The 20,784-nt window shown below is 50.5% G+C and overlaps 1 protein-coding gene across 2 annotated transcripts in view; it reads left to right on the forward strand.

Moving 5' to 3' along the window:
- Positions 1–20,784, forward strand: part of ST3GAL2 (ST3 beta-galactoside alpha-2,3-sialyltransferase 2) — a 70,171-nt gene that overhangs the window by 32,302 nt on the left and 17,085 nt on the right. For both annotated transcript variants that reach the window (XM_084812336.1, XM_084812337.1), the window contains exons 2-5: positions 4,229–5,500; positions 10,278–10,471; positions 16,533–16,712; positions 18,563–18,608. In XM_084812336.1, coding sequence (XP_084668462.1) covers positions 5,162–5,500; positions 10,278–10,471; positions 16,533–16,712; positions 18,563–18,608 — 759 coding nt within the window. In that variant the 5' untranslated portion in view covers positions 4,229–5,161. The remainder of the gene's footprint in view (positions 1–4,228; positions 5,501–10,277; positions 10,472–16,532; positions 16,713–18,562; positions 18,609–20,784) is intronic.

Below are 20,784 nucleotides of genomic sequence, written 5' to 3' on the forward strand. Positions count from 1 at the left end.
AAAGTTTGTCTGTCATTACTGACCTTATAATGGAGGAGCAGCTGAATGCTGCACCTCATTCTTGGTACAGCAGCAAAACATCCACATTTGGCCAGGGAGAAGTTTTGCCGAGGCGGGGCGGAGGAGTGCGTGAGCAGGCTTGTTGCATAGTGTTTTATTTTATATTTATAGTATGGTATAGTTTTTATAGTATTTTATTTTATATTTATTGCCTGTTTGTATCCTTTTGCATTGGTTTTTTAACCTGTATGCTACGTTGAGAGGGTTCTGCCCTTGAAAGCAGCCTAAAAGTAATTTTAAATAAAATAAATTACGTAGATAAAATGGCACTGCATGCTGGCTAGGAGGGATGGGAGTTGCAGTCCAGCCGATCTAGAGGGCACCCAGTTGGCGAGGGTCACATTTGCCTTCCTACAAGGCGCAGAGGCAGCAGCTGCCCCGGAGATGGCATGGCATGTACACAACAATAACCAGGCCCGGAGGTCACAAGCCATTCATGCTGAAGTAATGGGAAGATATGGGAAGGGGGTAGAAATCCATATCCACAGCTGAAAGGCAGAGATCCCAAGCACAGTGGGGAGGCTTCCTTGACTGGAATGAATGGTGGTGTCTTGCTAAAGGCCAGTGTTTGCAGTAAAAGAGTATGGAGAGCAGAAGAACACACATGTACATGCACGCATGCACGCACACACACTGAGCATCCGTGAGGCTCAGCATGCAGTGCAGAGGCTCCTATCCTTCCATCTCCAAAGTCAGGCTTCAAGAATCCTTTTGAGCGATAGGGATACTTCCTTTCTGACAGTACACAGTCCAGCCATACGGGGGGGGGGGGGGAATCTTCGTGGGAGCTTTTCCCTCCCAGAGTAAATTAAGATGATGCTTGCTAGGAGGCTGCAGCCCTCTTAATTAGCGCTGTATGAAAATTTTGTTTCCATTCATTAAAGATTAGAACTTGCCCTGTTTTCACCCCCAGTTGTGAACGCATTTTGCAGGCAAAGCTCACACATTCCCAAGATTGCAAAGCTCATACACAAAACATGTACTTTAGAAAAATGTGTACTTCAAGCACATTTTGAAAAATCTGCATTTTCATGCTTTAGTCAATGGTGGAAAAGTACGCATTTGGGTGCACACTTTAAAAAATTGTGCACCCAAATGCGTACTTTTCCCATCTGAATGATGGCAGGGCAGGGAGCCCACAAACAGGAAGGAGGCAGACCGAGGTTTGAGGTGGAACTCAGAGAACCTTGACACGCTCGATCCCTATCCTTAACAGAATAGTGGGACAGCTCTGTCTGGCCCAGCATGCAAGACCTTCCCATGGGTTTGGGGTTTTCCCCATTTTGTTGTGATCTTAGCACATGTGAAACTTGGGTTGGCAGCTTCTTAGAGGGCAATTAAGAACTAGAATCCACTTTGGTTTCTTCTTGGTTTCTCAGGTTCTGGGATCCGAGTTCTTTGGATTCAGCCCAAGAACTGCATTGCAGCTATATTCTGTGTTTGGTCAAACACATTGTTCTGTCTTTTTTCTTTTGGTTCCCTCCCAGATTTAAGGTGCCAGTGGAGTGCTGAAGAGCGTTCTGCTTTCGTGTTGTGTGTGTGTGTGCGCGCGCACGTGCGCGGCTACTGTTCCTCCTGCTCAAAAATCACTATCAAAAATCATTCCTGCCTTTTTGGAGGTATTCAAATCAAACTTGTGAATTTGCACAAGTGGTTACAGTTGCGCACTCTAAAGTTTTGGAGTACTTTTAGCACAGCATTCCATAGCAACAGATTTCCTCCAGCACCTTTTCAGGTGATGCTTCTGGATCCCAACTCAGTGGCAGAGCCCGTCCCTGCTTCGCATGCAGAAAGTCCCAGGTTCGATCCCCAGCATCTCCAATTAAAGGGTCAGGTAGCAAATTCTCCCAGCCAGGTGGATTCTCCCCTCTGAGCTTCCAGTCCTGAGAAGCCTTCAGCCCCGGAGTAGGGAAGAGTGACCGGCCCAAGGGGCCCCTGGCTCACATGGAGGTTGGCAGATGGGGTTGTGCAGATGAGCATGTGGACTGTACCTGGAGACTTCTGATGCCTTGTGGATCAACACTGTCCCTGAGCATGCAAAGGCACTTCCCAGATCAGCTGAAGCTGGAGCAGAAGAAAGGTGGACCCCCTCTAACTTGGAATGCCAGCTGGACCTGGGGCAGAGAGCGCTATGGCTGTGGGAAGTGACAGCATCAGTCGAGGGGAGGGTGGCTGAGACGTCTGTGCCTACCCCCAGACTCAGCAGCATTGGGGCTCACCTGCAATCTCATCCAGCCGGCAGGTGCTGTTGAGGAATGCCTGGCCCGCGAATGGGAAAGGCCGAGTCATTTCCGACCGAGTAGCCGAAGAACATCCCTGCAGCCTGGGTGGATGAAGTGGGGGTAGGTTAGCCTCTCCCAGATGTGTCCACGAGCATTTCTTGTGCAGTATCCAGCTGATTCAAGGCACGGGGAGGGAGCAGACTTGGCCTGTAGGAACTCCATCTCCCTGGCCAGGTACCCAGTCCAGCAGTGAGCCATTTCTGAGTGGGCACCAGAGGCAGGATTGCCTCTCAGAGGCAGAGTTAGGGTACCACCCACCCCCTTGCCTCACAGGCCCCCCCTGCCTGAGGCAACAGAGATGGTCTCAAGGGAGCACCGAGATCCCCACCGCTTGTGGTCCTGGGAGACTTTAATATTCATATGGAGGCTAAAGTGTCAGGAGCGGGTCAGGATTTACTTATTTATATTACCTTTACTCTGCTTAATATACTAAAATCTCTAAGCAGTTCACAATACAGTACATATATAATATAGGAGAAAAACCAATGTAAGCACAGTGTAATAACAATATAAAATAAGAGATAATTAAAAACATTACAAGGACAAAATAAAACTGAGCAGTGTCATACTCGATTACAAGTCAGGGAATATTTGTGTAAACAGTTATGTCTTCAAGAGGTGTTTAAAGCTCACCATACTTTCTGCCTCTCAAAGAACATGTGGGATGGTGTTCCAGGGGGTGAGTGCCACTACCAAGGAGGCCCCGTGTGTGCTGTTGCCTGGCGACATTCTGTTGGTTGCAGAATAACCAACAAGGTCTCTTCGGAAGGAGGCCTTATTCATGGCTGCCAGGTCAACCATGGGCCTGTCTCAGATAATTTCTGGCCCAACACATTTGGATCTGGTATTCTGTACTGCATTGGGAGAGCATGATCTGTGGGTGGGGGAGCCAGTGGTGACTCCATGGCATGGAGACCTGTCCAAGCCTTAAAATGCCCATCAGCTGAGGCGTTGCTCAGAGGAGTGAAGGCTGCCACGTTCATGTAGGACAAGGGTGGGGAAGATGTGGCCCTCCAGATGATGCTGGTCCACAGTTCCCATCAACCCTAGACAGCATAGCCAGTAGTGCAGTCCAGCACCCTCTGGAAGGGCATGTATTCTCCACCCCGGTGTAGGCTTTTGGAAGATGTTCTGCCTTGGGAATCGTCTTCTCTTTGCTGGCATGGCCACCCCACACTTCAGGAGAAAACCGCTGGAACGTTGCTGGCACTTCATCACTGTGGGGGAGAGGGAAGGAAGATTGAGCCCAGGCTTGTCCTGGCATGATTGAGGCACCCCACAGTGAGTTAGAAAACATGGCCCTCCAGCCAGGGTGGGGATTGCATCTACCAAGCTGGGACCAAAGCAGTTCAGATACCGGTTTTAAGTTTTGTAGATGGTGCTTAGGAAAGTAGAAAAGATGGCATGTTTGGGATGAGCACCATGTGCAGCTGATGGGATTGACCACAATTTCCCCTCGATGTGGATGCCGAGTCCGTAATCATAACACAATTGGTGCAAAGAGAGAGGTCTGCCTTTTGAAGTCTGGGGGAAGCACGCTCTTCTTGGGGTGTGCATGGTGGAGCCGGAGGTTAGGCTGGGCAGAGCCTCCAGCCAGAAGGGCCCCGGTTGCACCTCCTCCTAGGGAGGATCTCTGGAAACACCCTTTCACTCCCTCTGTGTTGCTGGAAGGGTGGGGCTGGCATGGACTGGGTCTCAGTATCCAGAATTTGGCTTCTGGGGCAGGAGGGAGGCTCTGGGGTAGTTCTGCAGCCAGGCACCCTTTTCCCTAGTAGGAGACCTCCCTCCCCCACTCTTGCTTTGTCCAGAGCACTGCTCTAAACGTTTAATTGTGGCACTGCTGTTTTTATATGTAATTCTAAGCTACCTCTTTTCTCTCTCTCCAGTTTTAGGTCTTTGCTGCAGCAGGACCTTCTTCGGGCAAGGAAGTAGAGAGGGGAAGATTGCCGAGGGATTATCGAAAAGCCCAAGCGGCCAAAGGCAATGAGCCACGCTGCAGCTCCATGCCTGGCAGGCGCCACATTGGAGAGGGTGCTGCAGGGCTGAGCGGGGGCTGCGGATGCGGCGGGGGGGAGCGGGCGAGTGTGTGCCTGGGCCACCCAAGCGGCAGCCAGCTGTCCTCGGGCAGCGCTACAGATGTGCAGCTGTCTCCTAGGCAACGGCAAGCAGGCGGTCTGCTTGGAGGCAAGGCACGATGATGGGAGAAGGCAGCAGCTCACCGGGTGCCAGCGAGGTGCCACAGGGCCGCAGCTCCCTAACCCCTAGGTGGAGTTGCTCTGATACATGGCCGAACACGCCTTCCTTCTCTTCCGCCCGAGGTGCAGCATCGTGGATCTTATGCCACGGAGCCGATGAGACTGCGGCATCCTCCGTTGTGTTGGGACAGTCCTTCTCCCTGCCCTCCCGGGAGGAAGGGTGCTAGGGCAGAGATGGCAGCAGAAAGGAGAAACTTGTGAGAACAGGTGTCTTGACCTACCCAGGGAGGGCTGTGAGAGCTGCCGAGTGCCCTCCTCTGCCACCAGCACCCGAGAACTGCAGGAGGCTGATTTTGTCGTTTTGGCTACTGATGCAGGAAGAGCCCAAAGCTGCTCCCCGGGGTGCTCTGTCCCCAGCACCTTGCTTCAGCTGCCGTTGAACTTCCATAACTGAGTTGGTCTCTGCAGCACCCAGAGGCCTGTGGGGGGGCAGTGGAAGCTTTTGAGGAGCCAGACTCTCTGCCAGCTGTGCCCGCCTCTGCCCCCTTTTCTCTTGCATGTCCTCTTTCTGTTGCAGCACAGGCACCAGCCAAGGTGCAGCCCCTTCCTCAGCCCTTCCCTCTCATGCCCACCATGAAGTTTTCTTTGCGTTTCTGGCTCCTGTCCACTGCCTTTCTGCTCATCGTTATCATGTCGCTGCTTTTCACCTACTCCCACCACAGCATGGCCTACCTGGATGCCAGTGGGCTGAATGGCATCCACAGGGTGAAGCTGGTGCCAAGCTATGCTGGCATGCAGCGCCTCAGCCAGGAGGGCCTCTTTGTGAGGAGCTGCACGTGCCACAGATGCACAGTGGATCTGAGCGACTCAGAGTGGTTTGTCAGCCGCTATGACAGGAACATCTCCCCGGTGTGGACCAAGGAGAACATGGACCTGCCGCTGGATGTCCAGAGGTGGTGGATGGTGAGTTCGGGGCTCTGTCTCTAAAGTCCGGGCTGGTGGGGGAGGCGCCTCTCTGCCCTGTTCTGAGTGGTTCGCAGGCAGCTCTTGGGCGAGGGACTCCCAGTCTACAGCCTAGTTTTTCTGTGCTCTGGAAGAGACCTGTTGTCTAGACTATCTTAGGTAAAATGGCTTAATTTGCGTAATGAGGCTGAATTTGCATATACTGTCCTCAACAACATATTTGCCACTTTTTGAAGAATTTGGAGATCCTTAAGTGTGAATTCCCCAAAATCTGTCCTTAGATACTGATACTGTTTGTTTGCTTTCTTGTTTTGTTTTTGTTTGGTTAAAACATTTTCATCCTGCCATTCCACCTTAGGAAAGGGTGTACAAGGTGTATTCTCACTCAGCCTCTTGTGCAGAGATGGAGAAACTGCTCTGAAACAAAACTGTATCCAAATTATTTTTTTACTATTTAAATGTTACTGAATTGCAAAGTTACAAAAAAAATTACATCAACCAACCAATCCTGCACACACGTGCGCGCACACACTCATTGATCAGTTGGTCTACATTGTAACCCATGAAATCTGTATGATTATGTACAATCTAAATGGTCCTTCCTTGCATATGACATGCACACATGTGTGTGTATCTGCTTTTATATATAATCACACGCACACCCAGCAACATCTACACAAGGGAAAAAAGGGCAGGGGAAGGGCGAATATATAGGACTGTAACAGTTATTGATAATTCCGAGGCTCTGAACTGTGTTGTAGCCCTTTTGTTTACAGAGAGAACCTGAAGTGTGTGCTGGGGGCATTGAGGCAGCTGGGTCATTTTAGGACCCGAACTGAATGGCCTTACAGGGGTGGGCGATGGGGGCTTTAAATGGCTCATGCATTAATTCAGTTGTGAAGCACACCATTAACAGTCCCCTTCTCCCACACAGCACTGCCTCTCTGTGCTTCACAACTGCTTCTACATTCCTGATACATTAGAGCAAAAAAACAAACAACGCCCTGTTTGCCAACCCTGATTTACAACAAAGCCGAGCATGTGTGATTTTGCACTTTGAATTCCCTTAAATCATAGCACCACCATGGCTACAGGAGTAAAGGTGGAAATTTCTTCTCCTGCCCTGATGTGGAACCCATCTACTTGGGAATAAACACCATCTAGTTGTAGAAGGGGAGAGTAAATGTTTAAAGTAAAAAATTATAAAATGAGCATCTGTAACCATGTACATACCTAGCCACCTGCCCTCCTGACTATGAAATCCTTTTAAAAATAACAAGCAGGCAGGATGCAGGAAGCAGCCTGAGCCTTGGTGGTGCCCCTTTGCTGATGCCAGGGCCCCCATCACCAGCCGCACTCCGGGTGGTCATTTGTAGTGGGGGGGCAGTCCAGCTGATTGGGGGAATCCTCCTTGAATACTTAGAGATGTGAGCAGAGCTAGAGGAGGCTGTGAGTAAGTCAGTAGCTAGAAAAAGAACTTCCAGATTGCCTTGCTCTTGCTCTAATGTATGTCCAAAACTTCATCTGGCTCAGGATTCGCTTCCCAGCTGTGGCCAGATCCCAAGTGCCCTTGGAAGTTGGTAGCCAGCCAGAGCATGAAAGCAGCTGCCTCCACCCCCCAGCTTCAGAAGGGAGGCCGTTCCATTTCACCCACATGGCCAATAGTTTACAAAAACAATAATCAGTCATATCAAACACATTTTGACAAGCTAAAAGCAGCAGCAGAAGAAAAGACAAAAACTGTTCCAGCAGAACCAAAAGGGACACTTTGTTCTTGTATGGCTCCCAATAAAGGTAATGTAGGGTGATCAAGGCTAATTCCAGCGACAAACCAGGTCTGAAACCAGACTGAAAGGGTCCAGGTAATACGTTTCATCTAGAAATTCTTGGAGTTGGGCAGCCACCTCACCTTGATGCTGGCTGATAATTATTCAGAACACTGGGATCAGAGATGACTTCTTCAACAGAGGACTAACGAATGCCATTTTTAGGCAGGATGGAACAGGACCCTTACATAAAGAAGAGTTGAAAATTTCTACCACCTCTTTATACCAGTGCATACCTTTGCAGCCTAAGAATCCTCTTAGACCAGGCTTTGTTCCTGTAAGCTCAGGTGGCAGCTGACCAGGACCGCCTTTCATAACTTGCATCCAATTGCTACCTCTAGGATAGACTGTTGCAAAGCACTCTGCATGGGGTGGCCCTTGAAAACTGTTCAGAAGCTCCTACTGGTTCAGAATTCTGCAGCCTGCTTTCTAATGTGGGTCCGGTGCAAAGGGCATTTGATGCCAATCCCTGCACTGCCTTCCAGGCCCCATTTTTGTGCCTGGCTAAGACCAGGAATCTTCTTCCCGCACTTCTTCCTTAATTTCTGCCAGTGAGGCCTTGCCCTCTTCCTTGTGCCTTGGCCTTGGAGCAGGGGCTTCGGGGTCATACAGCAACCACGCAGTGTGCCCCCATTGCCAGGCCCTGGGCTGCTTGCATTCCTCCATTGCAGGAGTCTTCCACCTCAGCCAAGGGGAGCAGGGAGGCCAGGCTTGTGGCTTTTCAGAGCCGGGCGTTTCCAGCCATGCTCCCAGCTTGGGAGTCGCTTCCTGGGAAGCTGCAACAAAATCCAGCCTCTGCTAGGAATGGCGTCATTCCCAGCAGCACCGTCTGCTTGGTGGACGTGGCTGGAGGTTTCTGGCTAAGTCACTGCAGTTGGCTTTGCTGCAGGAGCTGGACTTCCTAGCTCTCTTAAAAGGCCAGACTGGTGTTTGTTGTGTAACGGCTGCCCGGGATACGAAAATGCAGCTGGTTTCTGACTCCCCTCCCTCCCTCCTCCTCTGCCCTTCCCAGGAGTGTTGGCTCATCTGCTGCCTGTGCTGCTTTCTGCGGATGGCTGAGGGCCAGTTCTGGTGCCACCGCTGGCATCCCCCAGGGTTGCTGCTGGGAGGATCCCCACCCTGGCAGTCAAATGGACGCAGCGGATTGGGTGCTTCCAAGAGTGAATTGAAAGGAGGAAGACATTTGGTTTTGCTTTTTAGAGCCCATTTTCTTGGCCCGGGGCAGTTAATAAGCTGCTTGCAACAGCAGGGAGTAAATGGCTCTTTCTGCTGGCGCCCCCTTCTTTGCTGCACTGGAGATGGAACTTACTTGTTTATTTAATCAATGTGTAGTCCACTTGACTGTAGCTAAAAAGACATCTTGAAGTAGTTTGCAACATAAAAATTTAAAACACAAAACAACCACAGTTAAAACATCTTAAACAGTAAATACAAAACATCTCAGTTAAAAAACCAAAAGATAAACTTCCTCCATTAACGCATTAAAATCAGAGGACTGACCATCCAACTGGGTGGCACCACTAGGCCTGGGTGAAAAGGCCAGTCTCTGACTGGCGCCTCAGACATGCCACAGTTGGCGCTTCCAGCACATGGGGGGCATTGTGCCAAGTGGGGGTCCCCACAGAGAAGGCCCACGTCTGGGTTGCCACCAGATGGTGGTCTGTAGGTTGGGCTTGACCAGCAAGGCTTCCTCTGATGATCTAGCGATCGAGTGGGTCCCTGTGGGGGCCCCGAGGGGGAACCTCCTGCGGAGAAACGGGCCCACTCCAACCAGCAGCCACTCTCCAAGTTCCCACAGAAGAGAAGACTCTTTCCTGGTCCTGCTGCCTGGGGACCTTTACTGTGGAGATGCTGCCCAGCGACTGAGGCACAGGCCTTCTGTGTGCCAAGCATGCCACCGTGGTGTGGCCTAGGTGGTGGGGACCCATGGGAAGGCACCCTTCTCTGCTTTGTCTCATCTGGGGAGAGGCGGACAGGTGTAAACGGCTTCCCAGCATTCCGTCCTCTCACTGGTATGAGGGTTGGCCCTGGCTTCGTGGCTTAGGATGGGGTCAGCTGCTGCAGCGTTCTGTTCTTCAGCCAGTCCTGCTGCTTCCCTGCCGGAAGAGGCAGCCTTTCTCGGGTCTTTTCCGCTCCTCCCATTTTGTTTGCACACATGCGCGCAGCCCTTCCTTCCTTCCTTCCTTCCTTCCTTCCTTCCTTCCCATCAGTTGTACTTCTCCAGATTTCCTTCTCATGGTCAATGAGGAGAGCTTCCTTAGGGCAGCTTTGCACACTACAATTGCTGCAGGAAATGCCAGTCTTACACCAGTGGTCCTTGCAGCAAACCAAGTGTGCCTTGAATTCCCAGGAGCATGGAAGTGGTGTTCCAAGATTCACATGTGGCATCTGGACACTTTATGTATGTGCTGCATGAAGCGCCAGCGTAACACTGCTCTGCACACTGCTGTCTGTTGTGAAGCTTCTCAGATCCTGGGCAAGGACAGCCTTCTCAATAGACTTGATTTCATTTTAATGTAATATATGTCTGCTTGAGCTCAGAGCGGCTTCCAACAATCACAGCTACATCAAATCACATTTCAGGCAAAATAACAAGAGCAATACCAAAAACAGCACATTCATAAAGAAAACATCACAAAACAATTCAGTGACGTAGTAATAACAGCACTGGCTACCTTGCAAAAATATCAGTTAATGCTGACTAATCTGATAATATTGCATTGCCAGGAGCAAATGATATCTTATATGCCTGTAAAGCCCCCTCCCCCAACCTGGTGCCCTCCAGATGTGTTGGACCACAACTCCCAGTCTCCCCAGCCAGTTGCAGTCCAACACATTTGGAGAGCAGCAGGATGAGGAAGGCTGGCTAGTGACAACAAAAAGCTGGCTGTATGTAGCATGCCTGTGGTGGGAGACCCCCTCCTGCCCTCTGACTTGCCCCTTTTCAACAGATGCTGCAGCCCCAGTTCAAGGCCCACAACCTCAACGAAGTCTTGAGCCAGCTGTTCCAGATCATCCCGGGAGAGAATCCATATGGCTCCCGGGCATCCCAGCTGTGCCGGCGTTGTGCTGTGGTGGGCAACTCAGGCAACTTGCAAGGCTCTGGCTACGGCAGGGAAATCAATGGACATGACTTCATCATGAGGTACGTGGCTGCAGGGGGCGGACCTTGGGCAGCAGCCAGCGGGCCCCTCCCTGTGCGCTGGGTGGCGTTCCCCCGCCATCGGGCAGGCTCTTGCACTGGAGGACGCCAGCGCCCAGCACACACAGCAGTGCAGTTTGGTGATGTGAGACCAAGGCACGCTGGCTTTGTCGCTCATGCCAACTTCTGTCCCTGCCACGGAAGGAGATTGACTCCCAGCTCTTCCTCCGCTGCCAAGGGACTGTCTGTCCACAGGGGGAGGACTTAGGTCGTTCCCCAGCAGGCTGTGTTCGCGCTTCCGTGCTGCCGGCTACGGTCTGAGCATTGCACGCATGGAAGATTCCGTATGTGTCTGTTGTGCCCGCTGCGCAGGCATTGTGTTGCAATCTGAAAAGCGTCAGACCCTCATCAGCCTTTTCCCTCTGTGAGGGTGGGGGCCCCATTAAGGTGGTCTGCTCCCAGAGGCTAATAGAACAGAGGGCTTCCAGAGGGCTCCGGGGAGCTTTCCATCTGGTGCTGCTGTGGAAACCCTGGCTGATCTGTGGGATGCAGAAGTGACCCGGGCGATTGACACAATTGCTCCTGAGCACCCTCTCCAGAGTAGAGCTCGCACCGGGAGTGATGACACAAAATAGGGGACGGCGCGAGTGCAGCCGGAGAAGAACTCCTAGTGGATGCGGGAGAACATGGTAAGGTTTATTCAGGGGCAGTGAGGGCGGCAAAGAAACAACACCTCGCTGCCTTTGTTGAATCCTTTATCTGCCGCTCAGCAGAACTTTTCGATTGTCCGGGGACTATCATATGCCGGCCCTAAGGACGCTGTAGTCCCATCTGAGGCCACTGTAATACATTTGCCAGGCACTTCCAGGATAAAATCTCTTGCATCCACCGGGACTTAGACTCCAGTGTTGCAGCAGGGGAATCAGGTGAGGTACCCAGAGCACAGCCTTCTCCAGTTTTCTTGGATGAGTTTCAGTTGGTACAGAGCAAGGACGTTGACAAGGTGCTTGGACAGGTCCGTGCAACCACTTTCGTATTGGATCCTTGCTCCTCTTGGCTAATAAAAGCTGGCAGGGAAGGAACAGCTGGCCGGGCCAGGGAGGCGCTAAATGCCTTGTGAGAGGGAGTGGTCCTGGGCCACCTCAAAGAGGTGGTGGTGAGACCACTCCTGAAGAAACCCTCCCTGGACCTGGAAAATCTTAATAATTGTTGGCCAGTGGCAAATATTCCTTTCCTGGGCAAGGTTCTTGAGCGGGTGGTTGCTAATCAGCTACAGACACTCTTGGATGAGACTGATCATCTAGATCCATTTCAGTCGGCGTGCAGGCCAGGTTTTGGCATGGAAACAGCCTTAGTCACCCTGTATGGTGACCTATGTCGGGAGAGAGACAGGGGGAGTGCGACTTTGTTGATTCTCCTGGACCTCTCAGCAGTTTTCGATACCATCATCCATGGTATCCTTCTGGGACGATGGTCTGAGTTGGGTGTGGGAGGCACTATGTTGCAGTGGTTTTGCTCCTGTTTGGATGGGCAGCTCCAGAAGGTGGTGCTTGGGGAACATTGCTTGGTCCTGTGGATTCTCCACAGGCTCTGCAGGGCTCGGTTTTGTCCCCCATGTTATTCAACATCTAAACATTTATATGAAACTGTTGAGTGCAGTCATCCGGAGTTTTGGAGTGTGTTGTCATCAGTCTGCTGATGACATGCAGCTCTCTTTCTCCTTTTCATCTTCTTCAGGTGATGCTGTGGATGTGCTCAATCGGTGCCTGGCTGCGACAGTGGATGAGGGCTAATAAACTGAAGCTCAATCCAGACAAGACTGAGATGCTGTTGGTGGGTGGTTCTTCTGACCGGAAGGAGGGAGCTCAACCTGTTCTGGATGGGGTTGCACTCCCCCTGAAGGAGCAGGTTCATAGCTTGGGGGTTCTCCTTGGGCCATCTTTGTCACTTGAGGCTCAGGTGGCCTCAGTAGCACAGAGTGCCGTCTACCAGCTTTGGCTGGTGGCCCAGCTACGCCCCTATCTGGACAGGGATAACCTGGCTTCGATTGTCTATTCTCTGATAAGCTCCAAGTTAAATAACTGCCATGTGCTCTACGTGGGGCTGCCTTTGAAGATGGTTCAGAAGCTGCAGCTTGTGCAAAATGCAGCAGCCAGACTGATAATGGGGACCAGAAGGTCCAAACATATAAGACCAATTCTGGCCCGCTTGCACTGCTTGCCTATATGCTTCCGAGCCCAATTCAGAGTACCGGTTTTAACCTATTAAGCCTTACACGGCCCAGGACCACAGTACCTGACAGAGCGTACTGTCCAGGCATGAACTGACCCGGACAGTATGCTCTGCATCCAAGGCGCTCCTTGGGAGCCTCCTCCAAGGGAGGCTCAGAGGGTGGCAACAAGGGAGAGGCCCTTCTCAGTGGTGGCCCCCCATGTATGGCACAGTCTCCGTGACAAGGCCTGCCTGGCACCAACATTGTCATCTTTTCGACATCAGGCTACAACGGCCCTCTTCTTTCAGGCATTTGGCAGCATATAAGGAGTCTCTGTGATTGTCTCTGCCTGATTGTTTCAAATTGTTTTAGATATATGTTGTTGTGTGTGCTGCCTGTTTTATGTACTTAGGTGAATGGTTCTTTATACTTTATATAGTGTATTTTAGTGTTTTTTAATGTTTGTGAATGGCCCAGAGAGCTTCAGTTATGGGGCAGTATAGAAATACAAATGAATGAATGAAATGAATGAATGAATGAGTGGCATGAATTTGTCAGCAGATATTCTGGACCAGTTCAGAACAGGCACAAAGTGGCTGAACCAGTTCACCAAAGTATTTTCTTAGCCTCTTAATTGGAAGCAGACAGGAGAGCCAAGCACTCGTGCGCTGCAGCATTGGGCCAAACGCTCGATGGCCTGATTCTCCACCTGGGCGCCATTGGGCGGCTGCCGTTGTGTTGCCTGCACTGTGCCGCTCCACCCAGAGGCAGAAGGCGGCAGCTTGTCAGCACGCGACTGTGGGACACGCGTCTATCATGTGCACACAGCCAAGCGACAGGTCCAGGATTCTTTAGCCCGGAGTCACGGCGCACCTCAGCCTGGATTTCTAGACCTTAGTAGGGGTCGAGCAGCAGAGAGCATAACATGGGACTCCTTCTCTAAAATGGAGAATTAGGCATGCGACAGGAGCCAGAGATTAAAATAAATGAGTGCACATTTATTGGCAAAAATATAAAAGTGGCTGCATTTATTGATTTGTTATATTTTAATCTGCCCAGTGAACAATGTTCTCTGGCAGATTGCAAAATGTGGACCAGCTTGGCCACCAGTTGGTTAAGTTTATGGGAGATCCTGGGTGCAAAGGGGGAGAAAGAGAAATCGGGCATATAGGTGTTTTAGTGGGAGAGAGGTTCCTTCCTAATAAGGAGAAAGAAAGGTGCTGGGAGCCAGATGTACATGTGTGGGTTCAGGTTAGGCTGGGGAAAATAGATTTAAATGGCTTTCCCTGTGGATTCATGGGTGACAAGAGAAGGACTGAGAATGAGAGAGAGACAGAGAGACAGAGGAAGACGGAAAAGAGAGATCAGGTCACAAATATTACCTGTGTAAAGTTTGTTCCTTCCCTTGGGTGCTGCATGCAAAATTTAAAAGGAGGTCTGAGTTGAGCTGGTTTTCTCCCTGGGGTGGAGGCCCCAACCTTTAGTCATGCTCATTAGTGCCAGCATGTTTGCCAATGAGAGGGCTTTTTTGGCATGGCGCCTTCTCCTCCCCAGGGCTGCTATTGGCCAGATACACCTGGGATGGCTTGGGTGCAGGAGTAGCCCGGCATAGAGCAGGGATGGAGGAATGTTGTTGGGAGTGCGACCCGCATCGTGCCTCACCATTGGCTATACTGACTGAGGCCGATAGGAGCTGCAGTCCAGCCACATCTGTAGGGCCACACGTTCCCATCCCTGGCGTACACAGAGCCAGAGCAAATGGCATTTTGATTATGTTTATTGGTCTTTAGCTGTGGAATCTTTTTTCCACTACTGTAGAATTTGCTGTTTAAACCTATTTTAACAATAAATAAAATAATATCTGTGCAGCTTCTGAAGTTCCCAGTGCCTCTGCAAAGACACCAGACTAGGCTGTAATGCACATGGGTCTCACTGCTGCCCTTCAAAAGCTGCGCCCCTCAGCAAACTCCCGAGGCATCAATGAGTCCCATCGAAATGGGTGAGGCCAACTTAGGGCCAGAACAGATGAGAGGCAGGAAATACGCATTCGGATCTGCCCTACATTCTTTGTAGTCATTGTTCTCCAGGCTTCATGGGCTCAGAGCTTCCCTTGTTAACAGAAGACTGGATTACTCGCCAGCGTTTCCTGTTACGGTGCAGGTGGTCTCCTCGGCGGCCCGCCAGTGCCCTAGCCACCCCCACTCCTGCTGGCTCCACTGCTGCCTTTCTCTACATTGCACATCGGCTATGGAGGGCTGGAGCACCTTGCTTCCCTGACCTGCTACACGTAGTCTGTCCCTCAAGAATAATATTCTCTAGCTCTCTGCGGTTTCTCTCTAAGATCTTAACCTTGAGAGAGAAACCATGGGGCAAAGTGAGCTGGAGCAGCCCCTTGTCCTCTCCGCACACGGGGAAGAAAGCCTTCCCTGCCCGGGGACGGGGAGTCATGGGTGTCAATCCAGTACTGAAAGGGTTAAATAACACTGTCGACTGGTGTCCTGACGAAGCTGCAAACTGCTAACCTGGGCCTGAACTAGGCAGATAGCCTTTTAAAGAGTGTTGCGGAGACCACAAGAAGAAGGCGATCCATTAAAAAAACCCAATGCATGAGCAAGACGACCCCACATCTTATGTACATTTGATGTTGCGGCCTTATAACACCAGTCTTTGAGCCGGAGATGCAGCAGTGTCCTTCCAGTGAGGGCGGGGCCCTTGCCTCACGAAGTTGTGTCCTCTCTAGCCGGAGACCTTTCTGCTAGACGGGAGCGCCCTCCGGTTTTGAGGTGCCTTCTTGCAAGGTTTATCCGCCGTACGGAGGCGGGAGGAGATGCCCCGAGAACCGCTGCCTCGCCGCGCGTGTCCTCTGAGTCATTTGCTGACTAGAATGCAAGGAATCCCTCATATTTGGTGTTCTGAAGACCTGACGAATCCACAGTACAGAACTTGTGCTGATGACATTACTGCCTAAGTGCCACGCCATGCACTGGATTGCCCCCTTCTTCACAAAGGCTTCCTACAGGAATCAGCACCTGAAGTACAGTTTTGCATCCTACAGGCCTTTTCCAGTCATCTCCCAAACCAGGTGACTGAAGATGTGGCAAATCACCCTTATAACACCTCTAAGCTCAAGGCTGTGAAGGCTGGATAAAAGCTGGTCTTGGAAAAAGGTTGTGCAGTTTATCATGCTGTAATTTTGCTTTCTGCAAGGCCAGAGAAGAACATCAAAGGTTGTTTGGACTGAGACCTCGAAGCTGCCAATAAGAAGCTGAGTGAAGAAGGGCGCTCCAGCACATGTTCAGGCACCAGCTGGAGGACATGTCTTGCCTGGTGGCTTGTGGCTGGCATCTGCCCCGATCAGGAGACTGGGACATGCTCTTGTCATGCCTCTCCCTCTCCTGTGGCCTTCCGGGAAGATTCCAATTTGGAGGAGGCTGATGTAGAACCTGCTCAGGCTTTGGAAGACAGTTAGGGCGAGAGCCCGACGCTGACTGCCTTCCCAGAGGGGAGCAGGCTGGAGGAGGCTGATACTCCCGCCAGCCGCAAGAGCCTTGGGAAGGGCACGTGTAGTGCAGGGGTGTGGGAGCCTCTCTGTGGAAAACCACCCAGCCACCTCTGGACTGCCACACGCTCCCATCTGTGGCGTGCATAGAGTCAGAGCAAGTGGCATGTAGACAGCAGCAGCATAGGCAGGGAGGGCTCCCCTTTAGCCCAGGCCTCTCTCAGAAGGGTGGGCTGGCGAGGCAGGAGAAGGGCAGTCTCCTGGTCAGGAGAGGCAGTCCTGGTGAGGAGTTCAGCGGTTGTTATGCTCGAGAGATGGTCAACACCTCTTCCTCCCTCCGTCTTTCCCTGCAGAATGAACCAGGCCCCCACAGTGGGCTTTGAGGCAGATGTGGGGAGCAGGACGACCCATCACTTCATGTACCCAGAAAGTGCCAAGAATCTCCCGGCCAACGTCAGCTTTGTCCTCGTGCCCTTCAAAGCTCTGGACCTGCTGTGGATTGCCAGCGCCCTGTCAACGGGCCAGATCCGGTTGTACGCACACCATCTGTTTATTCCTGTTATTCTTGTGTTTTTTAAGTGTGCTTTTAATTTATTTGTTTTTATGATTGTTTAAATTTTTTGTTTTAATTTTGGTCTTATTATTGTTAGCCAACTTGAGCACCATTTTGGGGTGGAACGTAGGATATGAATGAATTAATTAATTATACATCCCCTGAGGTAGAAATGGGTAGTGGCCAGCAGACACTTCGTGTAGCAGACGTTTCGTCGTCTGATCTGAGTCTGCAACTCTGTCTCCCATCCTTCCCCGACCTTTCCATGGGGTAGCTATAGCTGGGCAATGGCCGTCTGGTGGCTCCAGTCAGCCCTACCAAATCTTACTCAAAATATGGTTGACAGTTTTCCTGCAGTTTTGCCATGAGGAAAAGCACCACACGCCTTCAAGGTAGAAGGAAGACTAATCCCTTTAATGTTAGATACAGAATCATAAAGCGAAGTGGAAATCTGCACTGCCACCTACCCTGGGGAGTTTCTGCTTAGTGAGAGGGAAACCCTGAGGTGCCAGCTGCCCCGGCCAGAAGAGTGGGAGGGCCTTTGACTCCCTCCGGCAAATACTTTGGGCTCCCAATTATCATCTGCAGAACCGAGCAGCTCCCGGTCGGCTGGCCAGCCCTGAGCTCACGGATGAACTATTACGTGAGGCCCACAGGGGAAACCATGCCGGGCTCAGTGTTGTGGATTTCTACCTCCCCTGCTGCCAGGGCTGCTCCTCTGGCTGCCTGGTGGGGGTGGAGGACTGGCGAATTCATTCAAGATCCCCTTTTTGTTCCTTCAGATCAGGGCTGCTGAACCTCAGGCCCATGGACCAAATCCAGACCACCAGGGTCCCAGTCCAGCCCTCCTGGATTCCCCAGGTGGCCATGCCCCTTCCTGCTGCCCCCCTCCCCCCAGCCACTGATGCCCCGTTTTGTGCAGTTTTCTGCAAAGTGGGGGTGCCTCTCCTAAGGCTGAACTGCTGGCAGGAGGCACTTGACGTTAAAATAGGCTGGTGTCTGGGGGGCCCTCCCTGGCTTTGGCCCCGCCCACCACTGGGGTGCGGCTTCAAATTGCTCCTCCAAAACTGAATGTGGCCCTGGGGCGGAGAGAGGTTCTGCACCCCTGCTGTAGCTCAAGCTGCTATTCAAGATACAAGAGGCTGCCAGCTGGCTGTCTACCCCCTGACTAGTTGCAACCCTGTTTCAGAGGCTGCCCTGCAGCCTTCTTCCCAAGCAGCTTCTTTCCTGTGCACCCCCACGGCTGTCAGAGGAGGCCTGGTTGGGCTGCAGGAGCCCACTTTGTTCTTGTCCTTGCCCCTGCCCCACCTAAAAGAGTGGCAGTGGGGCTGCAGGCCCTGCATCGCTCCTTCTCTGCTGCCCTTGGCTACTGCCTGCTGCACACCTGTCCTCGTTTCCCATACACTGGTCACCTGGAGTCTCTTAGTCAAAGCAAAATAATTACCTTAAGACTTAGATCCTGGAGGAAGCACAGTACAGTAACGCCAAACAATTTGTTAGCGAAATCCGAGGATCCTTGCTATCCATTCCAAGCTTTGGTTGGTTTTATGTCCTGTCATCTCGGAGGAAAGGATGGAAATGAATCATGTTCCCTGCAGGGTGCACAAAGCTGCAGTGTTTTTCAGTCCAATGGTGGGTTGTTCCAGCCCCCCCCCAACTTTCTACACGCTGATCCTTGTGGCTCCTGGCATCTCAGGCCCCTCCTCACTTAAATAGCAGAGAAGCAGCCGGGAAATGGGGCAGGGGGACGGAGATTTTTAGAAGGCCTTCTGTGTCCCATGGTCCCTGTGGTGGAGTAGCATCTCATCCTCTCTCCTCTACTTCTTCTAGTACGTATGCTCCTGTGAAGCCCTTCCTTCGGGTGGACAAAGAGAAGGTAAGGCTGGCCCTGTGTTGCTTCCCTGAGTTATGGTGGAGGGTACCTGGAATATACTTTTATAGGTTGGGGGGTCCTAGGCAGGCTACATACACTTGCATGTGTATCAGTGGCAGCTGGTGTCCACTGGGGCTAGCGGGCAGGCAGCAGGCAGGGTCACCGTAGGTGGAGCCAAGGTGGACAGGACACCATCAGCAGGCAGGAACGCAAGAAAGCAGTCTTTTGAACCCAGCAGCAGCCCATTGCAAAAGGGGAAGCTGAGGCACATCGAAGTGAATAACATGCCTGCAGAGCTCTGTGTGTGTGTGTGTGTGTGGAATAAATCTGCATGGAATCACAGAAAAACAGTATTTTCCCCAGCAGCCAGCAATCTATACCATAGAAAGGGAAAAGTGAGGCACACATGAACTTTAAGGTTACTCCTGCAAACCTGGGTGGATGGGTTATAATAATATCCTCAGAGCAGCACAGAAAAGCTGTTTTTGGAATCCACAGCACCCAGCAACCCCTACCACAGAAAGGAGAAACCAAGGCAAATGCACTTGGAGATGGGGGGGGGGGCGCACACAGCAAGACAGTTTGAACCCACACATGTCTGCTCCAGAAGAGGAACTCGTTGTACAGAAAAGGGAAGATGAAGGGCAAAAATGCGGGGGGGGGGGATTGGCAATGATTTACAACAGATATTTCCAAATATTGGGGGCCAATGGGCATATTTCAAATTTTGAGAATGTGTTGTGGATGCCACTACAAAATGCCTATAATGGGAGCATGGCAATTCACAAAATGTAGACCAAAACATCTGGAAGGTGACAAGTTGCCCACCCCTGGACTAGAACTTCATGTCTCCTTTGTTTGAGTTTCTCAGACTCACTTCCTGAAAATGTCAGTTCAGGTACAGGTATCTGCTATAAATCTTCAGGAGTGAAGACAGATGCAAAGAATTCATTCAGCTTCTCTGCAATGTTTTTATCCTCCTTTAGCACTCCTTTAACTCAATTGTCATCCAGTGGTCCAACTGCCTTCCTAAATAGTTTCCTGCTTCTGATGTATTTAAATCAATTTTCTATTGTTGGTCTTAATATTAATGATACTTTTTTGCAGGATTTTGCTTATAATTGTTTTATGCACATTTGTGTTCCGTTTTGTATTTCTCGTTTGGGCAAGACTTCCATTTTCTGAAGGAAGCCTTCTTTTTTCTAATAACTTCCTTAACACTGCTTGTTATACCATTCTGCTCACCTCTTTGACTTTGTGATGCCTTTTCTAACCATAGAATCATAGAATAGTAGGGTTGGAAGGGGCCTATAAGACCATCGAGTCCAACATCCTGCTCAATACAGGACTCTAAGTCAAAACATCAAGTCAAACCTGCAGTATACATTCTAGCTGAGCTTCTAATATTGTCATTTTGAATAACCTCCCAAGCTGTCTGGAGAGATTTGACCTTCTTGATGTTCCCTTTCAACTTCCTTTTTACCAGTACCCTCATTTTTTTTAGAAGTTTTCTCTTTTGAAGTCAAATGGGACTGTGTTAGACTTTCCTGGCAATTTTCCACTTGCAAATAAATTAAATTTGATAGCACTGTAGTCACTGTTACCTATTGGCTCAACAACATTTACATCTCAGAATAGGTCGTGTTAGCGCCACTTAGGGTTAAGACTTGAGTCACTTCCTTTCTGGTCTTTTCCATGACCAAATGTTCTAGGGCACAGTCATTTGTATTATCTAGACATTTTACCTCTTTGTCATGACCAGACCATGATTTTTTCCAGTCTGTGTGATGGTAATTGAAGGCACCCATTTCTTTTTCTTTCTTTTTAATATATTTTTTCTTTATTTTATCTTTATAATGAGATAAACAATACCAAGAATACCAACAACCTGATCAATACTACAATTTCCCAACAATACAATATTCTTATGAGGACACAACAATAACGAAAAGGAAAAGAGGAAAAGTAGTAAAGAAAAAGAAAAGAAATTTCTTTCCCCTCCCCTTCCCCCCCTCCTTTAAAGGATTACGTTTAAATTCCAATACCCCCAGGCCTCCGATGCCATTCTATTTTAAAAACTATTATCTATAACATTAACAATATTCCAGTTTAATAAACAACCTTACATTTCAAGATCACATCATCAATCTTATATCAAAGAAACAGGCCTACAGTTCAT

Source organism: Heloderma suspectum, chromosome 8 (genome assembly GCF_057233095.1).
Source record: "Heloderma suspectum isolate Gila_16-S chromosome 8, 16-S_ref, whole genome shotgun sequence".
Classification (NCBI taxonomy): domain Eukaryota; kingdom Metazoa; phylum Chordata; class Lepidosauria; order Squamata; family Helodermatidae; genus Heloderma; species Heloderma suspectum.